This window comes from Oenanthe melanoleuca, chromosome 1 (genome assembly GCF_029582105.1).
Source record: "Oenanthe melanoleuca isolate GR-GAL-2019-014 chromosome 1, OMel1.0, whole genome shotgun sequence".
NCBI classification, from domain to species: domain Eukaryota; kingdom Metazoa; phylum Chordata; class Aves; order Passeriformes; family Muscicapidae; genus Oenanthe; species Oenanthe melanoleuca.
The window spans coordinates 81,996,045-82,016,483 of NC_079333.1; the positions used below are offsets into that span (position 1 = coordinate 81,996,045).

Sequence of the window (20,439 nt, forward strand, 5' to 3'; positions counted from 1 at the left end):
GCTTCCTCAGTCTCTTGTTACATATCATATGCTCATATTGGTGGCACTCCTCTGAATTGAACTCTGCAGTTTTCTGTACTTCTCTTACTGAAAAGCCCAAAATCTGACACACAACTCCAGATTTAACTCCAGAAGTGTTGAACAAATTGGAAGAATAACTTGCCTTGACCTGGACTGTGGTCTTGCTAATGCAACCAGCATGCTGTTAGCCTTTATCTCCATAAGGGCACAACTGCTGCTTCATGGTTATCTTTTAGGGCAAGACTTGAGGGTCCTGGTGGATTACAACAGTGTATCCCAGCCAGTGCGTCCCTATTCTGCCTGGCTGCACGGAACTAATTCTGTCTTGTGTTCAGGACTCTGCATTTTGTTTTGTTGAATTTCATCAAGTTTTTGCCATCCCATTCCTACAGTCTGTTGATGCTCTCCAAAGGGCAGCCCTGCTCTCCAGTGTATCAACTGTTCCCTTCTAAATCATCCACAATCTTGCTGAAGCTACTTTCCACTGTATCACCAATGTCCATGTTGTTAGTGAAGACATTAAACTGCACCTGCCCCAGTATGAACCCTTCAGAAATGGTCCTTGTGGCTACTTGCTAGTTTGACTCTGAACTGCTGACCACTATGGTGACCAAGGCAGTTGGGTCAGTACTTACATCCCTCAGCCAGCAGCCCACTATCCAATTCGCATCTCCCCAATCTGTCTTCAATAATGCAACAGGGGACTGTGTCAAAAGCACTACTGTAGTCATAGCAAATGGTATCTACTCCTCTCTTTTGCATATGAAATCTTCATCAGAAAAGTAGGTGTCATATCAGAATAATTTTTTAAAAATTATTTTGAACTAGTAGGTGTCATATCAGAATAATTTTTTTAAAATTATTTTAAACTATTTTCTTCATATTTGTGTTGGATTAATACAGTTCTTTAGGAAAAATATTCACCTAATTTGAAAATCAAAATAAGGAATGCACAAATACTGATATCTCATGTTAGTTATCCTCAGTCTCTGAAAAGTGATTATAATTGTCAAAGAATGTTAAAAGAATATTCAAATTTGGAAGTCAAGCTCTCAGATCACCTGAATTTGGCTTTCACTGCACAACAACCTTTCCATGCTGCATAATGGTGTGGTGTATTTTTCAAATAAAGGAGTATTGACTTAGGAAGGAGGCGTGTCTGTAATCCTCTCCTGTTCTTGTAAACGTGAAGAGGTAGCAAAAACACACAATAAGGGGCATGCAGAAAGAATGATTTTGTCACTACAGCAATCACACTATTAGTCTGCAAAACTGGATTTTGAAACTACTGTTACAGAAGATCTCTATGGGTTGCTAATGAAATCAAAATTCTAGAGCAATTTGAGCAACCACAGCCAATGTCTAGTGGAAGGTAACCTAGTCCATGGCAAGGAGGTTGGAACTATATGATCTTTAAGGTCCCTTACAATTCTATGAAACTGGAAACTCTACATCTACTACAATGATTTTCACCAACTTCTCTGAGAACATTATTTGGTATTCCATTTACGGAGAAGGATTATTTAATCACTGAGTATTCTTAAATACTGTTAAGAAGAAGGGGAAAAAAAAAGAGGTGGTTGTGAAATTAGCTTCTATTCTAGATTCTGGTATGAACCCTGTTCTGCTGAGACAGTGAATTCTCCCATTTCCTTGTGCTCAAACTCATTTATCTCTCTACTTGGTTCTTCTGACTTATTCTACAATATAACCTTCCAGAACTAGGATGCAGAGCCTGAATACAAGACACCAGAATAAAAATTTTAAGAGGTTTCATGTATTAGGTTCTATCAAGTCTCTACTTAATGCATACAAATTGATCTTTCCAACCTGGTCAAAATCATAGCAAGCTCTAATGGCACCAATGAAAACCAGTCACATTTTCCATATAAAACCACACCTGCCATTAGTATTCCAAGTCCTTAAACAAAAGGGTGAGGCCCTAAAACTGTTGGGAAAAAAATAAAAATCTATCTGAAGTCTTTTTCAAAGTGAGTAACTTAAAATGTCTAACTAAAGTTTAAAAATTGACCATAAAGATACATGATACGAAACAGCTGAATACAAAGGACTGAAAATCAGCAAACTGCAAATAAGATTTCACACATGCAGTTCCTTGCCTGCTTCTGCTGGTCATCTAGGAAAGAGACTACTTAAGAATGTAGGCAGGATAATTTCTAGAACATATTCCTGTTCTATTTTCTGTGGGTTCCTCAGATGGAAGAAGAGAGATGCAAGCCACATTATCTGCTCTGAGCTTGGCTACTGTCTTCATCAAGAGCAACTTCAGTGGATTCTATACATTCCAGTGCATGGAGAAACCAAAGAACAAATTCTTTGTAAATAAAATGTGGACCTTTTTTTTCCCTTTAGTTTTTATTATTTTCTTACAAAGTCACAACACAATAAATGTTTAGATGGAATTCTTCCAATTTTATGAGAATACTTTTCAATTGACATCCTTCTTTATGTACAGATTACATGAAACTTATGCAATACAAGACAGGAGAGTTAAAACAATCACATAGTAGTTACTTAATATCCTGAGATGAAGTCTGGCCAATTGGCTAGATATTAAATGGAATTAACAGGATAATGTTCAGTTTCCTAATATGCTTGAGACTTTCTGACTGTTCTTGGTGAAGCTTCTTAAGGAACCTAATTAGCAAACCTTCAATGTAACAGTGGTATTTCTACTCAGCTGTTCTATGACTTATTTTTTATGTTAATAATCAATTACAATTATGTTAATAATTAATTAACAATAATCTCAAAATGCAATCTTAATTTTTTTTTCCTCCCCAGATTTTTTTTGGGGTTTTATTTTTCCCCAAAAGGGGAAATCTCCAAAAGCAGTAGACCTAAAATTACCTTTCCACAATCCACTCTGGCCGAACTACTTTTTCTCCTTTCAATTCTTTTATTTTAGCATTTGGAAGATTGGTGGCAATAATGTGAGTTGTTTTTGATCTGGAATAGTACACATGGTATTGGCCTCCATGTAACATCATTAGCTGTCTTAATTCATCAGCTGAAGGATCTAAAAAATTAAAATCAGAAATACTCCTGTTTAGCATCAGCAAATACAGTGCAAAAAATAACTTCAATTGATAAATACGACGCCGTGGTTAGAAAGAGTGCACACCATTACTTTACTCTGGAAAAAAACTTAAAAGTTCTTCAAAGAACAAATCAGAAAAACATTTTTCAAGAAATGAAGAAAATTGTTTTTGAAAACACTAATTCAAAATGCAAACATTCTACTTGCTATAGAGGAGCTTCCCACAATATGTATGGCAGAGGGCAGGAAAAAGACTCAAGCAGATGTAATGTTAAACTGTATCAAAAAATGCTTTACATCAACATAACACAAAATTACATTATCTTTTCACCAGAGTTCTGAATAGTTTATAGCCAGAAGCAACAGGAAATAATTAATATCAAAAGGGTTTAGCAACAGCAGAGAAGTCCTACTATGCAATTTCTGATGTATTGAAGCAGTTATTTCACTCCCACCTTACCAGGTTATTCTTGAGTTGTTATAGGGAACAAAGAATACCTTAAAAACCAACAACTTCTCTGATCTCCTCAATCACTTTAAAAAGAGTACTTAATTTTGCAAGCAGAGGTGGGGAAAAAAAAAAGAAGAGTATTAGCTTTGGAAAATGTATGTAATGGTGTCACACCGGCACCAAAAGATTTCAGTCAACACTGGCGCAATGTTTGAAGAGTGAATCTAGCACAAGCTACTAAAAAAAAAAAAAAAAATTAGCTGAACAATACAAGAATGAGGAAAAAATTTTTAAAGATACAGTTACAATTCCTTTCTGTCAATTCTCAAAATAGGTCTAACACTTCATTATTCCTCTAACTTTTAAGTAAAAATAGCACACACTTTCTCCAAGTATTACCTTTCTTACTCCAGCCTTTTGGACAACCATCCTCTAGAGCTCTTTTTAGGGACTAGCTGCTTGAAAAATACACAGATGCTGGATTTTTCACTAAAGAAACTGCTTGCATTAAACAACGAATCCAAATGTATTAATAGTTTAACATATCCACCTTAACATTTTTCAATCCGTTTGAGCCCTGCGCTAAAACCAGCATTAATCTATCTTATAGAAGCTCTATACATCAGTTACATAATAATCATAACATTCCTGGCAGAGATCCCTCAAAAAGGCTTCTGGGCAAAAGGTTATTAAGCTGCTTTACAGAAGTAAGAAGTATGAACATAAGCATGGTAGATTAAAAACCATACACCAGCTAACATACTGTTACTGTGCTGTTACCATTACAGATGGTCCCTACAACACATAAATGTCTTACCTCTTCTCTTGTTCCTCTTTCCACTATCAGTAGGTTCTGTCTCACACATGATGCCACTCTGAGCAAGAAAACTCTGACATATTCTCCCAAACGTAAATTTAAGGCATACAATCTAACCATTACTAATTTGAAAACTTAAAAACTTAGTAACTCTAGAAGGATGGAGGAAATTAAAAGGCTTCATTTCAAATAATAAGATCATAGAAACATTGAAAGAATTACTCCTATTTCTACATGTTATGTTACATAAAAGCAATATTTATATTCAGAGTATAAATCTGACTCTTTATTGAAAACTTTAATCATGAAAAATAATGGAATATACAAAACATATACCATAATTGTCATGTATTTACTTAGCTGCAAACATGAGAACAACACAATACAGATCCTTAAAAAAAATAAAGGCTCACCTGTCAAGCCATTGACGTAGATGGCGACTCCGCTGAAGATACTTGATGAATTTCCATCCCTCTGTTGTTGTATGGCTGAATCAGACCGGAACTGATCCTCCAATTTTTTAACTTTTGCTGACATGTACCCACCCTGGTTTTTAAATTAAAACAAAACACAACTAATCATGCCAGTCTTATTTCCTAATGTTTACATACAGAAACTGGTCAAGTATAAGATTGGAAAGGCCAGCAACATTCCTCCAAACTGAATTTGGTTGACACACAAAAGGCATTCTTTTTTCAAATGAAAAATAGCAAATACTCCACCATAAACGCCTATCTACAAAATAACTGTTTCTTGTTACCAACACGGCAGGATTTATTTTGTACTCCTTAATCTTTTTCTTATAGGAAAAGATTCTATATATATATTAAAATTCTTACAGAATAAAAAGAAAGAAGGAGGAAAAGCAGGATGATGCAAAATTGGGTGTTACACTGGGGGCTCATTGCCTAACAAAACAATGTGGTTCCATGTATTTTCAGTTCTGAAATATACACAGGACAGTAGTATTCGAAACACTTATGTAAATTAAGTGTCTCAGTTATTGTTTGTCCAACTACAGAATGTGGTGTAGACAACCATAAATAGTTTTCAAATTACCTAGTTTATTTTTAAAATGGTGATTTAAAGCTTTTCAAGGTTATGCACCTATTAATAATGAAATTTAGTAATTAATGTGAACACAGACTTCAAAACCTGGAAATCAAAAAATTTCTTTCAAACTTAATTATGTGTTTTCAAGTAAAGCAAAAGGGTTTAATATACAGTGTCCTTTTAGCATGTATAACAAAACTGTAATCCCTTTTTAACTGAAAGCACCATTTATTTCTTTAAGAAAAAGTCACTAGATTTTGAACATACCCATATTCCCCAACCATCGCCTTCGGCAGCTCGTTTCCGCCATCCACCCCGCCTCATACTGAAGCTCCTGCAGAGGAAGAACAATGCCTGATCAATTAAACGTTCAGCACTACCATCACTGGCATTTCAATGCTGGCACTACAGGCCATTTACAAATTATTACGAAGATTAGATTTTTTTTTCAATCAACTTTAGTGAAGTATTTGAGTTTCACAGCCAATCTAGAAATGCAAAATCACATAAAACCCTGATTCCTCAGTTTTGTAGTAATGCATACTGTGGTTCCTGCTACATCCACACATGCATGTTTTGTTTTATTCACCCTGAACATAGAAAAACTCCTCACAATGTTCACTGTCCATTATAATTTATTAAATTCTTTTTGTTCATCACACATCTCCTATTAAAAAAAGGAGTAATTAAAGGTTCTTAAATACAATTGCTAATATCCATGCAAAATATCGTCCAGGTCATTAACAGTTTTTTATTTCCTATCAGATACCACAGACATGGTGTGATGCAGGCAACCACCTCCTGGTATTAGAATGGATTCATTTCACCAATGGATTTGCAGCTGATTATAAAACATCTAAGCATTTGTTGCTGTAATGCAATATATCACATCAAAGCAAAAAACCAAAGGTGGTCTTATGGGCAAAGTAAAGTCAGCTGTTTAAGTGACCTAGTATGATCTACAGTTAGGTTTGTGATTTGATTCTTTAGGGCTTTTAGTTTGCATTGCTTAATAAATAATTAAAAAAATAAACAAACCAAACCAGCCAAATTGCAGATTTCCTTTACACAAGACACTTATCCCCAGACCATGAGCTGCACATAGCCGTGTCCCCAGATGAGCTGTTAGTTGGCTAGAACAGAATTCCTGGATAGAAAAAGCAATGCTTGGACTCTGGCCAACTGTTCTCTGCACCCAAGTGATTCATATTTACTATAGCTGTTGTAACACTGATTTCAGAATATTGATTAATGATGTAGTAAGATCATGAGGTCACTTGCCTGCTATTACACCTCTCACTTTCCAACCAAAATAGTTTTCTAAATAAAAAGACAATAGTCTTTTGGGTCTATCAGCTCTTAGAAGATGAGGACAAGTCTGAAACTAAAAAAAGGTGACTGTCTTAAGACTTCTATTTCATTAAGTATTTAATTTATATTCATCTTCACTAAAAACCATGCAAAACTATAGTAAATACACAGAAGGAAGTCAACTGTTTTGTTTTTTTTCCATCCTTGCCTGCTTTTGAGTCTCTGGACTGTCCACAGCATTGTCCAGTAACTAGAGCACAGAAGCTTCACTAAGTCTCCAGCTTACCAGAAAGCACATACAGTTGTGGATAGAGATGACAACACATTCTGGTCATTTTCCTATCCAGGCCGACTACTGCAGTTTTGGAGACCACCTCATTTATTAACATTCAATTTCTTATGAACATAACTGGAAGTGAGTTCTAGCTTTTGTCTCTTAATTCCCTTTTGTCCTATAGGATCAAGCAGGCGTAGTCTGATACCCAGTTAAATCACCTTGGATTGCAGGCAGGTTTGACTGCAAAATAAGACACAGCTCTAAGACACAGCTCCAGCAGTAGTTTTCGTAAATATTATCATTTTCATGGACTACTGCAAATATGCCAGATTAGGAAAGCACAGAATTAGAGTCTAAGCAGGTAGCACATATTTTGAAATGGTAAACATCTGTTTTATGTTTCAGGACCTCCACAAACACAGAAAGATCATGATGCACTTGGTTCTATGCTAACAGTTGCTTGATACACTTGATACACAACTGACACACATATTGTTGCATGTCCAATTATGAAGAGCAATCTTATGTCAAGGAGATGACCTCCATATCAGTATCCAAAACAAAGCAACCTCTTCTGAGATTGCTGTATTTTGACATCAGGCCTTCTTTAATTAGTTTTTAGCCATCTGGATTGCATCTAATAGATCACAGAACTCTTAAGGAGCACTGCGTAGAAAGAGAGGAGATGAGCTAGATGACCACATAAGATACAAAACTGACTTTTTTCCTGCATATAGGGAAAATGGCTTGACAACTTCTTTCATATGGAAAATTTGTATTTTTCCATCAGCTGAATTGAAATGTAATTCACATCTATCACTTCTGGCCAAAAGACGCTTTTTTGTTCTTCCAAGAATAAGTTCATGAAAAAAAGAAAAATCATTAATGAGAATGTCATCTAGTTTTTTTAGATACTACAGATACCAGTGTATGAGCTCATAAGAGAAACCAGAATTTTAACTAATGATTACGCTTTCTCCCTCTTAATAAATGATGACAAAATCTTGAAGGATGGCTACAAAAATGCCAGAGGATCTCTCTTCATAAGGAGCCACATGGAGAGCACGAGAGCAATAGATAAAAGCTGCACCAGGAAGTTTCATCTTGACGTAGGAAAAATATTTTTTAGAGTGAGAACAATCAATGGCTGGAATGCAGGGACCTGGCAGAATCCTCATCTCTGGAGATTTTCATGTTGCAATTGGACAGGGTGCCAGATAACCTCAACCAGGCTTTCCTACCCATGAAAGGCTGGACTAGATACTCTTTTGAGGTCACTTCCCATCTGGGCTATTCTATGATTCTAAGACTATCAAATAGAAAACCTCATACAAATATAAACTCTTGCTCTGAAAAAAATGAAGACTGTACAAAATGCATGCTCTAAATCACCACTAATCCAATCACTGAGAAGACAGAATTTGACAGGTCTTAACTCTGACCCCTCCTGCTTTAACTGAAATATCTAATGCCTGATAAACTAAAGAACTGCCTTCATAAGAGTAAGTTTTTCTGAAACCTTGAAACACATTTCATTTTTATTCAGAACATTGGAACATGAAGAAGAAAGATCTCTAGTCTGAAAGTGAAGCCAATTAGAATCATGGTAACATGCCTAGCTTGATTAAAATTAGAAATCAAACAAAATTACTTAGGTCAAGGTGCTAAAAACATGACATAATGCTCAGAAGTTGTCTTCCTAGAGCCTGCAAAACTAGAGAAACTAGGTTGTAATGCCTACTTAAAACATCTGATAGTGATTTACCATTTCCTGAGCAGATTTTTGACTCAGTCCACTTAAGCCAGTCCACTTAAATTCTAAACAAACAGGTTAGGAACATTGTACTTCAGTGATTACTAGATGCCTTTGGCTCAAGTCTTCAGGGTCACAGATTATTTTCTTAATGCTGGTATGAAAACATGAGAGACTAGACCCTTCAAAGTTCCAGGAACTGAATGATGAACTACGGTTTCTGGACTACAAAGAAACCTCTCTGCTAAAGACTTGCCCTTATAGTGTGAATTTTTCCTTGAAAATGAAGGTAACCTCTTACAGCTGCCTTGCTGAAACCTAAGGAACAAATAAGCATGAGAAGTATCTTGCACAAGATATATTAAACCAGAGGAAAAGTTAAGCAAGATTTGAAACATGCTCACTGGTTCATGAAATAAGAAATGTAAGATGGTATGGCGCTCCCCCTATAGGAATCATGATAAAGGGATGAGTAAGAGAAACAGTCAAGAACCCAGGAAGGTGGAAATAGATGAGGTGTGTGTGGGTAGAAATCAAGACTGGGGACTTCAAACAGCCACCACAAACAAGCCAATTTCAGACAAGAGTTCATCTTTCTTGTAGTTCTATCTTAAAGTACTTAATTTGTTTCCAAACTGTTTATTCTATTTGCACAAATTCACAGAGACTCAGCAAACCACCACAGTTACTAGTTTTTTTGCTATTTCTAGAGCCTGAAGGACAAGCTACAGCGACCCTCTGCCAAGAGAAAAGCTTTTCAAATAAAATTCAAATGCTCATATTCTGAACCTGTGAACATAACAAAATCTTCTGCAATTAAAAAAAAAAATAACCCAGACAAACTCAGAAACGCCACAAAAGCCTGTAAAGATATAAACAGTACACCTAAGAATACATTCCTGTTTTTCAGCTCAAGAAAAGTAACTCTTCAAACAAAAAAGTGAAGTTAAAAACTCCAGGGGTCAAAATTAGCATAATTTCCCCCTCCATCTCCTTATAGATCACATATAAAAGGCAAAATATTATCATTCTGCAAAATAGCTAAACTTCAAATTTCTACTGGATTATATTGAAGCTAAAAGAGAAACGAGTTTTGATGCTTTGTACATCACTAGTGGCTCAGAAATAGTCAACACAGCCAAAGATACGTAACATTCCTTGGCACCCTGCTTCACAGGTCTAGCATTATACTTACCAATCCATAACTGCTTAATCCTGTTACTAAAGACTGTTTATCAAAAGTTCACAGATGGTAATGGAATGAAATGTTAAGTGTACATTCTATAAATTCTATTAACATGTCTGTGTGCATACAAGACTTACAGAGCAAGGAATGTAGATTTGAATGTTGATGCTAATATTTGTTTTAGTCTTATCTGTAGTACACACTAAAGAAAGTTCTTTCTTTAAAATATTTTAAATTCAGGATGGTGTGATTGTAAGACAGTGGCTTTCCATTATCCTGGGCAGTTGGGATAACACGACTAAGGAACCAACCAAGACCAAAACCACAGGTATTAGGGGGAAAAAAGTGCTTGGGAGCACGGAATACAGATCTCAACGACTCTATAAGTGAACACAGATCGTCATGAACTTTTTAATTCCAAGTGCAGTACTAGTCCCTGCTTCTGTCATATGTTTTAGCAGTCTCTTTGCCAAGCATATATACAGTGCAGAGGTATTTTTGCTACCTCTTCAAGTAGTCAACTTGAATCTGGCAGAATATAAACTTTATGGCTCTGCCCTACAAGAAAGCATATGAACTATTTCCAAGGACAAAATGAGGCTGCACTGTGACTCAACAAATAATCATGCCAAAGTTGTGTCTAAATCCATCATACAAGTAATGTTCCATCCAGATAATCCAATTTTTGGTAACTGAAAGCTGTATGGAAGTATAAAACACTGTAACAGCTAGTTCTGACCAGAGTAGACATGCTGTCATTGACCTCTAATGCAAAAGAACTTTATTTATTTAACGTATTCACATGCCACAAGCCTGTATAGAAGGTGTGTAACTCCAGTGGAAATATGGGTGTCTTGGGCCACTGCTAATGAGTATCAGAATCTTCTCCTTGAACTCTAGATTGAATCCATTCCAGCTCAGCAGGGCTTAGAAGCTTTTTCTATCAAGTGGGCATTTTGTGGCTTGTTTGAATTTCATGCCCCTACATTCCAGCTCCCACATCAAACTCACCAGTCTGCTTAGAACTAGTCTTCAAGCTTTGCTAAGAGCAAAGAACTATCTTACGTGTTTATACATTTCTAAGCACAAGAGAGTCCTATTCTTGGCTGAGTCTTCTGGAAAAGAACTGCTGCTACAGGGTAGAAAACTTTTTCCTACCACATATTGAGAAGTCCAGAATTCAGCAAAAAGAATGTACACAAAAAAACCCAAAAGCTTTTTTAAAGATACTATATGCTTAAACACCTGTGATTTCAGACAGTTCAGGTTTAGCATTACTATTACATATTAAAATTACTAATTAATACATTACAAAGCAACTGAATTTTATTCTAGGTGGGAAATAAAGTCTCAAAGTGAAGTTTCTTAAGATGTTTGAGTCAACTTGTTGGCTGACTGCTACCAAAAGGGATGACTCTACTCTTCAGCCTCTGCTGGCCTAACAAGCTTTATCCCTTCTTCCAAACCTCTATAGTACTTCCAAGCTCACATGACCCCTATATTCACACTGGTACTATGTGCAATTCAGCTCAGAAAATTGACATAATTTTATGGTTTAGCTTTCCACAAATTTAGCAATATGAAGTCACTTACAAAAGCATCAGATAAAGCCAAAGCAGACAGGCAAAAAAGAGGAATGGATGGGATCTTAAAATTATCTTAGCAATTTCTAGAAAACAACTTTAAGGTCATGACTATAAGTAACAGCAGTGTAAATGCAGATACAGAGTTCCAATGAGCTGGCTACTCTTCACCAAGTACTGCTGCTTATGCTTTTGCTTCCCCCAAAATAAAACAGAGGGGTAGGCTACCTTACACCTTCTCCATAGGGTAAGAGCTTTAAAAAAAAAGTTACAAACAACTCCACATCTTATGCCAACTGTCCCCACAGGATAAGCACTCCTAACTACAAGCACATGATGTTACAGGGTCAACCAGCAAGTTCTATTTTGCAGTTCAACCTTTGATAATACTTTAAATCAAGAGAAATTAAATTAGCTGAATGACACTTGAAACAATAGCTATCCCCAAAAATACCTAATACCACCTCCATGTCCTGTAAGTAAAGATAAAGAGTATAAATTAGGAAAGAACAAACTTCAAAATTTTGGGCAATTTAAATATTAGAAAAAACAGTATGAGAAATTTAGAAATACATTTGTCTAAAACATGAGCATCCGTGGCATTTGCTAGGAAGGAAACAACCATACAACTCACATAAAACATGGAAAAAACCCCAAGTCCTTCAGAATCAACTCCTCATGAGCAGATAACTATTCTAGAACTATGTTCTGGGCATAATTTCACTTGAGCTTGACAGCAAAGAAATGATACTCTGAGAACTTCCAGTTCAATCAGTCCCCCAGAAAGAGAACTCTTTGCTAAACTAATCCAGTTTCCAAACTGACTGTTTTTGCAACTCGAAATGGTCCTTATTTCAGATCAGTTTAATATACAATCATGGACTAAATACTTTAAGCACAAGGAACAAAGATACATAGATTTCTTTTGCTGGCTAAACATCACAGTAACACAAAAAGCAGTTGTACAGCAGATAACTGCTTATACCAGAGCTGTACAAGACAAAAGTCTTTATATCTTTTCACTACTAATTTGGGAGTCTGGGACAATTATTTTAATTGTCGCAACTTGCGGAAGCACGAGCATGAGGTCCAGAAACCAGGATCACTGTACAATCCACACCAGCTCTCAACAATCTGTTTTCAATATATCATTTTTGCTTTTATACATGGCATTTGAGATGGTTAATGCTTTGAAAAATAGCAAGACACATTTAACTTGAAACCAACTGTCAATTCCCCTCTAGGAATAACACATAGTAGCAGCTACAGTCCACTTAGAGCTTGTCACAAGTAGTGGTTTAACTTGGTTTTATCTTCTACTTACAGAAGACTGGCTTTCAGTATCAAAATTTCTGCATTTTTTGGTAAAGTCATGACCTCCCCAGCCCCTCTAGAGTTCTTCAGTGATGAGTAGCTTTTCTTCACAAATGTTCATTGCTATATGTAACCATGTAGTTCAACTCACTTTTTAGTTCAAATATCATTCATTTCACACAAGACTACTTAGTGCCAAAATACAATGATAAATTTCACTAAACTTCATCAACTGGTTTAATTACTTCTTTTCTGTGCTTAAATTCTTCTGGGGCTTAAACCCCAAGAGGACTTAGCACATTCATAATCTTTATGCCAGCTTATAAGAATCCAGAATAAAAACCATTAAGTAGAATCAGAATGAGAAGCATACTTTGTGAAACCAGGGCTCTAAACAGCAACACAGTGAACGGATTGTAAATCACCAAAAACAAAATGCTCTCTTGGACTTAAGTATCCAAAACAATAAACAAGATGAGCTTATGAGCTGTGTAGTCTTCCTTCAATTCCCTCTGTTTAGCTACCTATAGTATTTGAGAAACAAGAATTAGGTCTCTTTTTTCTTTGAAAATAAAGACTGGGATGTTAGTTTTCTACCTAATAAACCAATAGAACTTGTTAATGAGAAGAGTTACTCCTGCTGAATGATTTAGGACTTTCCAAGACTTTCCACGCATAACTGAAACATCCTTGTAAAGCCAAAGAAAAACTTCACAAGGCAGAAGAAGTGGGTAAGTGGAGGTATAATTACTCAAAAATAACTGTAAAATTTTCATGAGGTGATCAAAGAAAGGAATCTGCAGATGCTCTGAATTTATTAACATGAAATTCAGAAGAACTGCACTTGTGAAAACCTGACATACACTACTTCCAGTTTCCCCATATTTCCACCCAGTAGATGGGTGAAATTCTTCAGAAGAGATGACATCTTTTTGATAGAATTTAGATATTTGTGTGTGTAGATAACTGTTTTTTGTGCACACACAACAAACTGATCTTTGTTGCCGACCAAGGTGAGTGCTCATTACTCAGACTAACCACTTTGGCAGCAGTGAATGGCACAGAAACAAATGCCCCTCTAAGCCAGAGCTGTAATCAGCACAATGAGAGGGTATCCGTGGTTTAGCAAGGCCAAGCACAAGGTGATGCACCAGGATGGGGGCAACTCCTGGAGTCAATACAGGCTGTGGAATGAGCAGATGGAGACTAGCCCTGAAGGACTTGGGGATGCTGGTGGATGAGAGGCTGGCCATGACTTGGCAATGTGCGCTCACAACACAGAGAGCCAAACGTGTCCTGGGCTGCATCCAAAGCAGGGTGGGCAGCAGGGTGACTCTGCCTCTCTACTTTGCTGAGACCCACCAGGAGTGCTGCACCCACCTCTGGGGTCCCCAGGGCAGGAAGCACACAAGCCTGTTGGAATAGGTCCAAAGGAGGGCCACCAAGATGATCAGAGGGATGGAGCACCTCTCCTATGAGGACAGGTTGAGAAAATTCATATTACTCAGCCTGGAAGGTTTCAGGGTGACCTAATTGTGGCCTTCCAGTATGTGAAGGGAGAATACAAGAAAAAGGGAGAGAGACTATTTAGAAGAGCATGTAGGGACAGAACAAGAGGGAACAGCTTCAAGTTGACAGGTTTATATCAGATATTAGGAAGAAGTTCTCTCCTGTGAGGGTGGTCAGGCACTGGAACAAGTTGCCTGCAGAAGCTGTGGGTGCCCCATCCCTGGAAGTCTTCAGGACCAGGTTGGATAGAGCTCTAAGCAACCTGGCCTAGTGGAAGGTGTCCCTGCCCATGACATGGGAGCTAGAACTAGATGACCTTTAAGGTTCTTTGCAACCCTGACTATTCCATGATGATTCTATTAGGATGTTGGGGTTTCTTTAGGAGACATGACCAAGGCAGTTGTGTGTTATGGTCAATCCAATGTTATCACTGAGTAAGTGTTGATCCTGCAAGGCTTTCCAGGGAAAACAAGAGAGAAGGCATCCACTTTGCAAATGGTAGATGATGTCACATACTAAGGAGGACTCTACTCACGTGTGGGCAGCAGAACTCTAAGAATTCAACAACTTTACCAGCAAAAGCATTGATAACTACAGATTCAGTATTCAAACAGGTAGATTTTCTGTTCATAGTAGTTTTTGAATGACATTACGTAATTTCAACTGACATTGCATAGTCAAGTTCCCAAATGCTTTTCTGACATTGCCTTTGAAACTCTCAAAGCTGCAAAATCTTTTATAAAGTAAAATCTTCACAACTTAAGGCTTCTATGCTTAACCTTGAAGTTTCAAGTTTCTACTCAAGTTTTCTACATCTTTCTTTAGTCCATGGATATTACTTTTTTTCATCAACTCAGACCAACAAGACTAGGAAGAATCAGATGAAACTAGCAAGTGGAAAGATCAAAAGAAATGGAAATATTTTTTCATCTATAGCCTAGTTTTATTTGAAGATTATCTGACACTGGATCCCAAGGATGCTAAAAGTCCGTATCTGTTGAACAGATAAATGGAATAAAAACATATTCTATTTTTTTAAGCTAAGAAACTACAGAAGCTTACAACACAAAGGCAAAGTGTTTCAGTGTGTTTGTTTATTATTTAAAAAAAACAAACTTCTGATATGACCCAATATAGTATCAAGTTTCCTCCTGGATTCAGAGAAAAATAAGAAGCACACAATGTTTCTGTATTTTCCAGGAAAAGTATTGTTCCAGGATCTTGGGAAAAAACAAAAATGCTCAAATTCTTCAAGATCCTTTAACTTAAATCTGAATTGTATTCTTGGCCTGTGCTGGTTCTAAGCTGGTATTTTAAGTACCTCTGACATAAAACCAGTAATGTTACACTGCTGCTTAGTGGAGACAGATCAATACAAAATGGCTTCAGAGCAAGAATGGCCTATCCCAAGCAAACACTACACTTGTAAAACTTGGGTTAAAAATCAATATCCAAGTTACAGGAAGGGGCAACACTTAAAACTTCAAATCAGCCAGAAATTATAGTAAAAAGTCATTACAACCTTACCTCTCCCTTACTACTGGTTTATTAAGAGGATTCTTGAAACTGCTTACCAAATAATGCAATTACAGCATGCAAATCAAGGAATTGTGACTGAAAAGGCAGTATTAGAACCTAGTGCGCTCATGTTTCCTGAAAACAACAAGCAGATTCAGAAATCAGGAACAGTATCCTTTCAATATAGATCATTACTTTAGTTCTTTACTTTAACTAGTTGCATTCAGTTCCACAGAAAGGTAAAATACAGTTGCACTACTTGGGAAACTATACTAATCATTTACTTTACATGCCATGGGATCAGGGGCTTTCCTGTTTGTAAGAATTAATAGCAATTCCGTTACTTCATTTAAAAAGCAACAGCTCCTAGGTTTCCAAAATTACCTAAGTGGAGTACAACCATTTATTCAAGATACTAACTCACTGCGCCCTGAACAAACACCTGATCTAAGTGGTGGACAGAACTTTATTTTACTTTGGATATTCATTGACAAACAGAACTTGACAAAACAACTATCAACAGCCCCCAGGATTCTGCCAAAATACCTCAGCCTGCTATTAGACTGCCAGTCTCTATATTAACACAGAAAAACCTTACAGTAGTTCTACTCTGCACAGCTTCTGCACTGCTTTCTGGCTTTGGCATTCAAACCAACCCACCTCACAATCCATTTGTGAGAATGACTGTAAGGTACCTAAGCAGTGTCTCCTCCTAAGAGAAATCACCTCTCTCTTTTCTGGGGTTATTTACTTTCATAAATAAAGACAGTGAAGAGATGTGCGTTAATTGAGGAAAACCAAATAAGGAGGTTATGACCAAGAACCATTACACTGGGACTAGGGTAAAGTATTTAAGAAAAGGTGGGAATGGAAAGCAAAACCAACAGAAGAGTTAACCACAGCATGGCTAAGCTTTACTTCTGCAAGTAACTGAATTTCAAGGCACCTGCTTCATCAGTACCAAATAGGCAGAATATCAACTGGGAAACCTGAAACTTTGACATAGGAAAGGAGTTGCTTTACTCAAAAGCTGCCACTGAAATTTATAGACCACAGTCTGCCTAGGCATTTAAAGCAAGGAATATGGAATATTCAATCCTTGCTATGAGTGTACCAAACTAAAAGTATCTCCTACGGGAATTTAATGGTCACGGATTCCTTAGCCACAGCTGCAGCAGTCCTTTAAGTTGATTTTGAAATAGAAGCCACAGGATGGAAGTTATCATTACAACCCAGAATTCAGGGCTGTTCTGCACACTCACCCCTCTTCTGCTGAACACTGAGAAAGAAGTCTTTCCTAATTCTGACTTCTGTTTTATGAGCACCAGATATTCCACATGAAATATAGAATGAGGGGATCACAGACACAGCAGGCACCTTTCCCTGAAAACATTAAAATGCTGCCTGGTTTCCACAACAGAGTAAAAAGCTGCTCTCGGGGCAGAGCACTACAAATACCTCTCTGTTAGACAAAGACACTACCACAAGTATACTGTATGACACATGTCCAAGAACTCCTCACGATTTTTTGCATCCACTTAAGATTTGCTTCCAACTTTTTTTGTAACTCCATGGCCACTCTAATTTCTGTTTTGCTTCCAATTTTTTTCTCATTTTGCTATGCTTAGGTAAACACATGGCACTATCATCAAATTAATCCACATTGTATTCTTGAGAAGCATTTCAATATTTGGATATTTAGCTCCCTTGTTATATATACACACCAGACAAACCTCCTAAGAGCTGACAGAGATCTTAGTGATAATTATATACCCCTCTAATTAAAAGAGAAAAATGTTGAATTAAAAAGACTCCATTCTCTATGAAATAAACAATAGCTAACAAATTAAATGGGGAAAGCACATGACAAGGTCAGGCAAGTTATTTTTTTCTTGCTTGTTCTGGATTATTAAAAAAAAGAAGAAAGTCTGTGTAACCATAATAATATTTTTCTACCTACTCAAAACCAGATTTAATTCTTACTTCTTTTTTTTTTCAATCTCTCTAGTAAATTAAAGGGATGGTAGAAAGATTGAAAATTTGCCATAAAAATTCTTTCAAGAAGTCATGTGGGTCAAGGGATCAGAAACAACTAATTAAAACTGGCACTCTGTTACAACACACTATCACTGCACCAGAACAGGCTGTACCGGAGTGTAAGTACTATTCAGAAAGATGGACTGGTCCTAGGTTTGAAGGACCCATTATAAATAATGTACTGAAAAAACACACATTGTACGCAGGAAAAAATGCACAAACCACTTTACAACTGAGTGAAATATACTAATGAATTTTTCCTATTAGTGCTTTGCTTTTAAATCCATCTCTCTTCAAGTAGTTAAACATCAGTGAGTCACAAGATAGGTATCTGCACTGTGCCCCTACTAATACTGTCCTACCAGTGACCTCCAGTGTGACAGCTTGGGATTATTTAATAACAGGGATTTGGTACATTATCCAGCAGAAGAATGGACTGAATGAAAGACCAATATGGTGGGGATGGGAAATAACTACATGCTTAAGCAAGACGGCAAGGAATTTGTCAGATTTGGATTTCTGCGTGATCTTGGATTGCATTTGTGTTAAATGCCATAAAGCTTAATAAGACAGGACTATTCCAGAAACAAATTTTAGCTGTAACTTCTTGCAACTAATGGTTATTAGGTAACTGTTCAAAATTGAGCAACAATCACATCAAAATGAATAAAGAATTCAGATCATAAAATTGCAGTCCCCTGGTTTTGCTTCTTTGGATTATGGTGTAAAATTTGAGGTAGGACCTGGGTTTGAGATCAGGATGCATAACAAACATCAACTCATCTTTTCATTAAGACAATTAGTAACATAAGCAGAGAGGATTCACAGCTCTGTCATCCTGAAGACTGTGATGTTAATTTTAAAGCATCAGAAATAATGGATTATTACATCACACAACACACAAGACTTTCTACCAAAAAACCAAACGAGCTGGTGTTACTATGTTCCTCTTCCTTCTTAAGGTTAACATGCCATTACAGCTCATTTCTCATCAGGGGCTTTTAGCTCAGTATCACAGGTCAAGTCAATGGTAACTGTATAGCAAAAGCATCAAAATCAGATGGGGAATCAGGGGTCAAGATGTGAATACATCTGTTCCTCAGTGTTGGTAAGCACGGGCTTGCTCATCAAGCACAGGTCTTCCCTCCTCCCTTCAGCACACTCATTATACCCAGCACTATTGCTCAGCAAATGCAACTTGTGACAAACACTACGGGAAGCCGCAGACAAGATACACGCCGCTGGAGCGGGGGGAGCGTTCCAGAGAGCACGGCCGCGCCAGGGCTCGGGCTTCCCCTCTCCTCCCCTCCAGCCTACTTCCCTGCAGTGACCCCTCAGCGCCGGCAGAAAGCTGTGCCACAGCCTCGCTGGCCCCGGCTCTGCCTGGGGGACGCGTGTTGTGTCTGCAGCGCAGGCCCCATGTGACAGACACAGCTACAGACGCACAGACAGACAGATAGACGCACGCACAGGTGCGGCGAGGGGCGGCTGACCCGGGGGCGCGCACACCTGGCGCGCTCCCGCAGCGCCCCACGGAGTCTGTCCCCGTGTCCCCTCCGCCCTCCCGCGCGGGCAGCCCAGGCCCCGCGCCGGTTACATAACGCCGCGCCGTTCCCCCTTCCCTTCCCCCGTTCCCGCGCCGGGAACAGAACGGGGAAGGCCCAGGCCGCGGGCCCAGGGAGGGGCTCTGAGGCAGGGCAGCGGCTGCGGGCCCCGCGCCTGCCTCCCGCTCCCCTCCCTTCCTCCCTGCCTTCCTTCTCCCCGTCCCCAAGACACCCGCAGCGCGTCCCTCCCGCCATGGGGGCCGCCGTGCCGTAGGGGGGAAGGCGCCCGCTCCGCCAGCCCCGCCACTGCTCACCTTCCTCCGCGTCCCAGACACACATTCCCGGGGGCGCCGCCGCTGCCTCCTGCCCTGCGGGGCCGTGTGTGCGCGTGTGTGAGGGCGTGTTGTGTGTGGGGGGCTTCACATCGCGGCTCCCCCTCCGGCACGGACCGACCGACGGACGGACGCACGCAACCGCCGCCGCCTGCCCGCCTTCTTCCTCCTTCTCCTCCCCAGCGCCGGCCGCTCTCTCTCCGTCCCTCCCTCCCTTCCTCTGCCCGCGCCTCGCTCGGTGTCCCCGGCACGGCCCCTCCTCCACCCCTCCCTCCCCTCCCCTTCCCTTCCCGCGAGCGCGTCACGGGAGAGTCTCGCGCCACCAACCCGCCGCCGCCGCGCGGTCAACAAACGGCGCGCGCCGGCCGGGCAGGGCCCCTGGGCCGCGGCGCCCCCTAGCGGCGCGCCCGCAGGGAGAGAAGCGCCCGGCGGCGGAGGGGGCACGTGACGGCGGGGAGGGGCGGGGCGAGAGCGGCGCGAGCGCGGGCTGAGGCGGGCGCGGGGCGGCGGCGCCCCCTGGCGGCCCGAGGGGCGCGCCGCAGGCTCGGTGCCGGGACGGGACGGGAGGCCGGCACCGGAGGCCGGCACCGGGCACTGCCGTGCCCAGCGCAGCCCGGGGATCCGCGCCCAGGGACCGCCCTGCAGCCAGGAAGCGCTGGGGAAGGCCCGAGT

The 20,439-nt window shown here is 39.4% G+C and overlaps 1 protein-coding gene across 2 annotated transcripts in view; it reads right to left on the bottom strand.

The window, feature by feature from the left end:
* REV1 (REV1 DNA directed polymerase) overlaps positions 1 to 20,034 on the bottom strand; it is a 57,146-nt gene extending 37,112 nt beyond the window's left edge. The window contains exons 1-4 of one of the 2 annotated variants that reach the window (XM_056493446.1): positions 19,750 to 20,034; positions 5,671 to 5,737; positions 4,764 to 4,896; positions 2,893 to 3,061 (exon numbers count right to left, since the gene is read on the bottom strand). In XM_056493446.1, the coding sequence (XP_056349421.1) occupies positions 2,893 to 3,061; positions 4,764 to 4,896; positions 5,671 to 5,727 (359 nt within the window). In that variant the 5' untranslated portion in view covers positions 5,728 to 5,737; positions 19,750 to 20,034. The remainder of the gene's footprint in view (positions 1 to 2,892; positions 3,062 to 4,763; positions 4,897 to 5,670; positions 5,738 to 19,749) is intronic. The other variant, XM_056493356.1, reaches the window with a different exon arrangement.
* Positions 20,035 to 20,439: the final 405 nt, after the last annotated feature.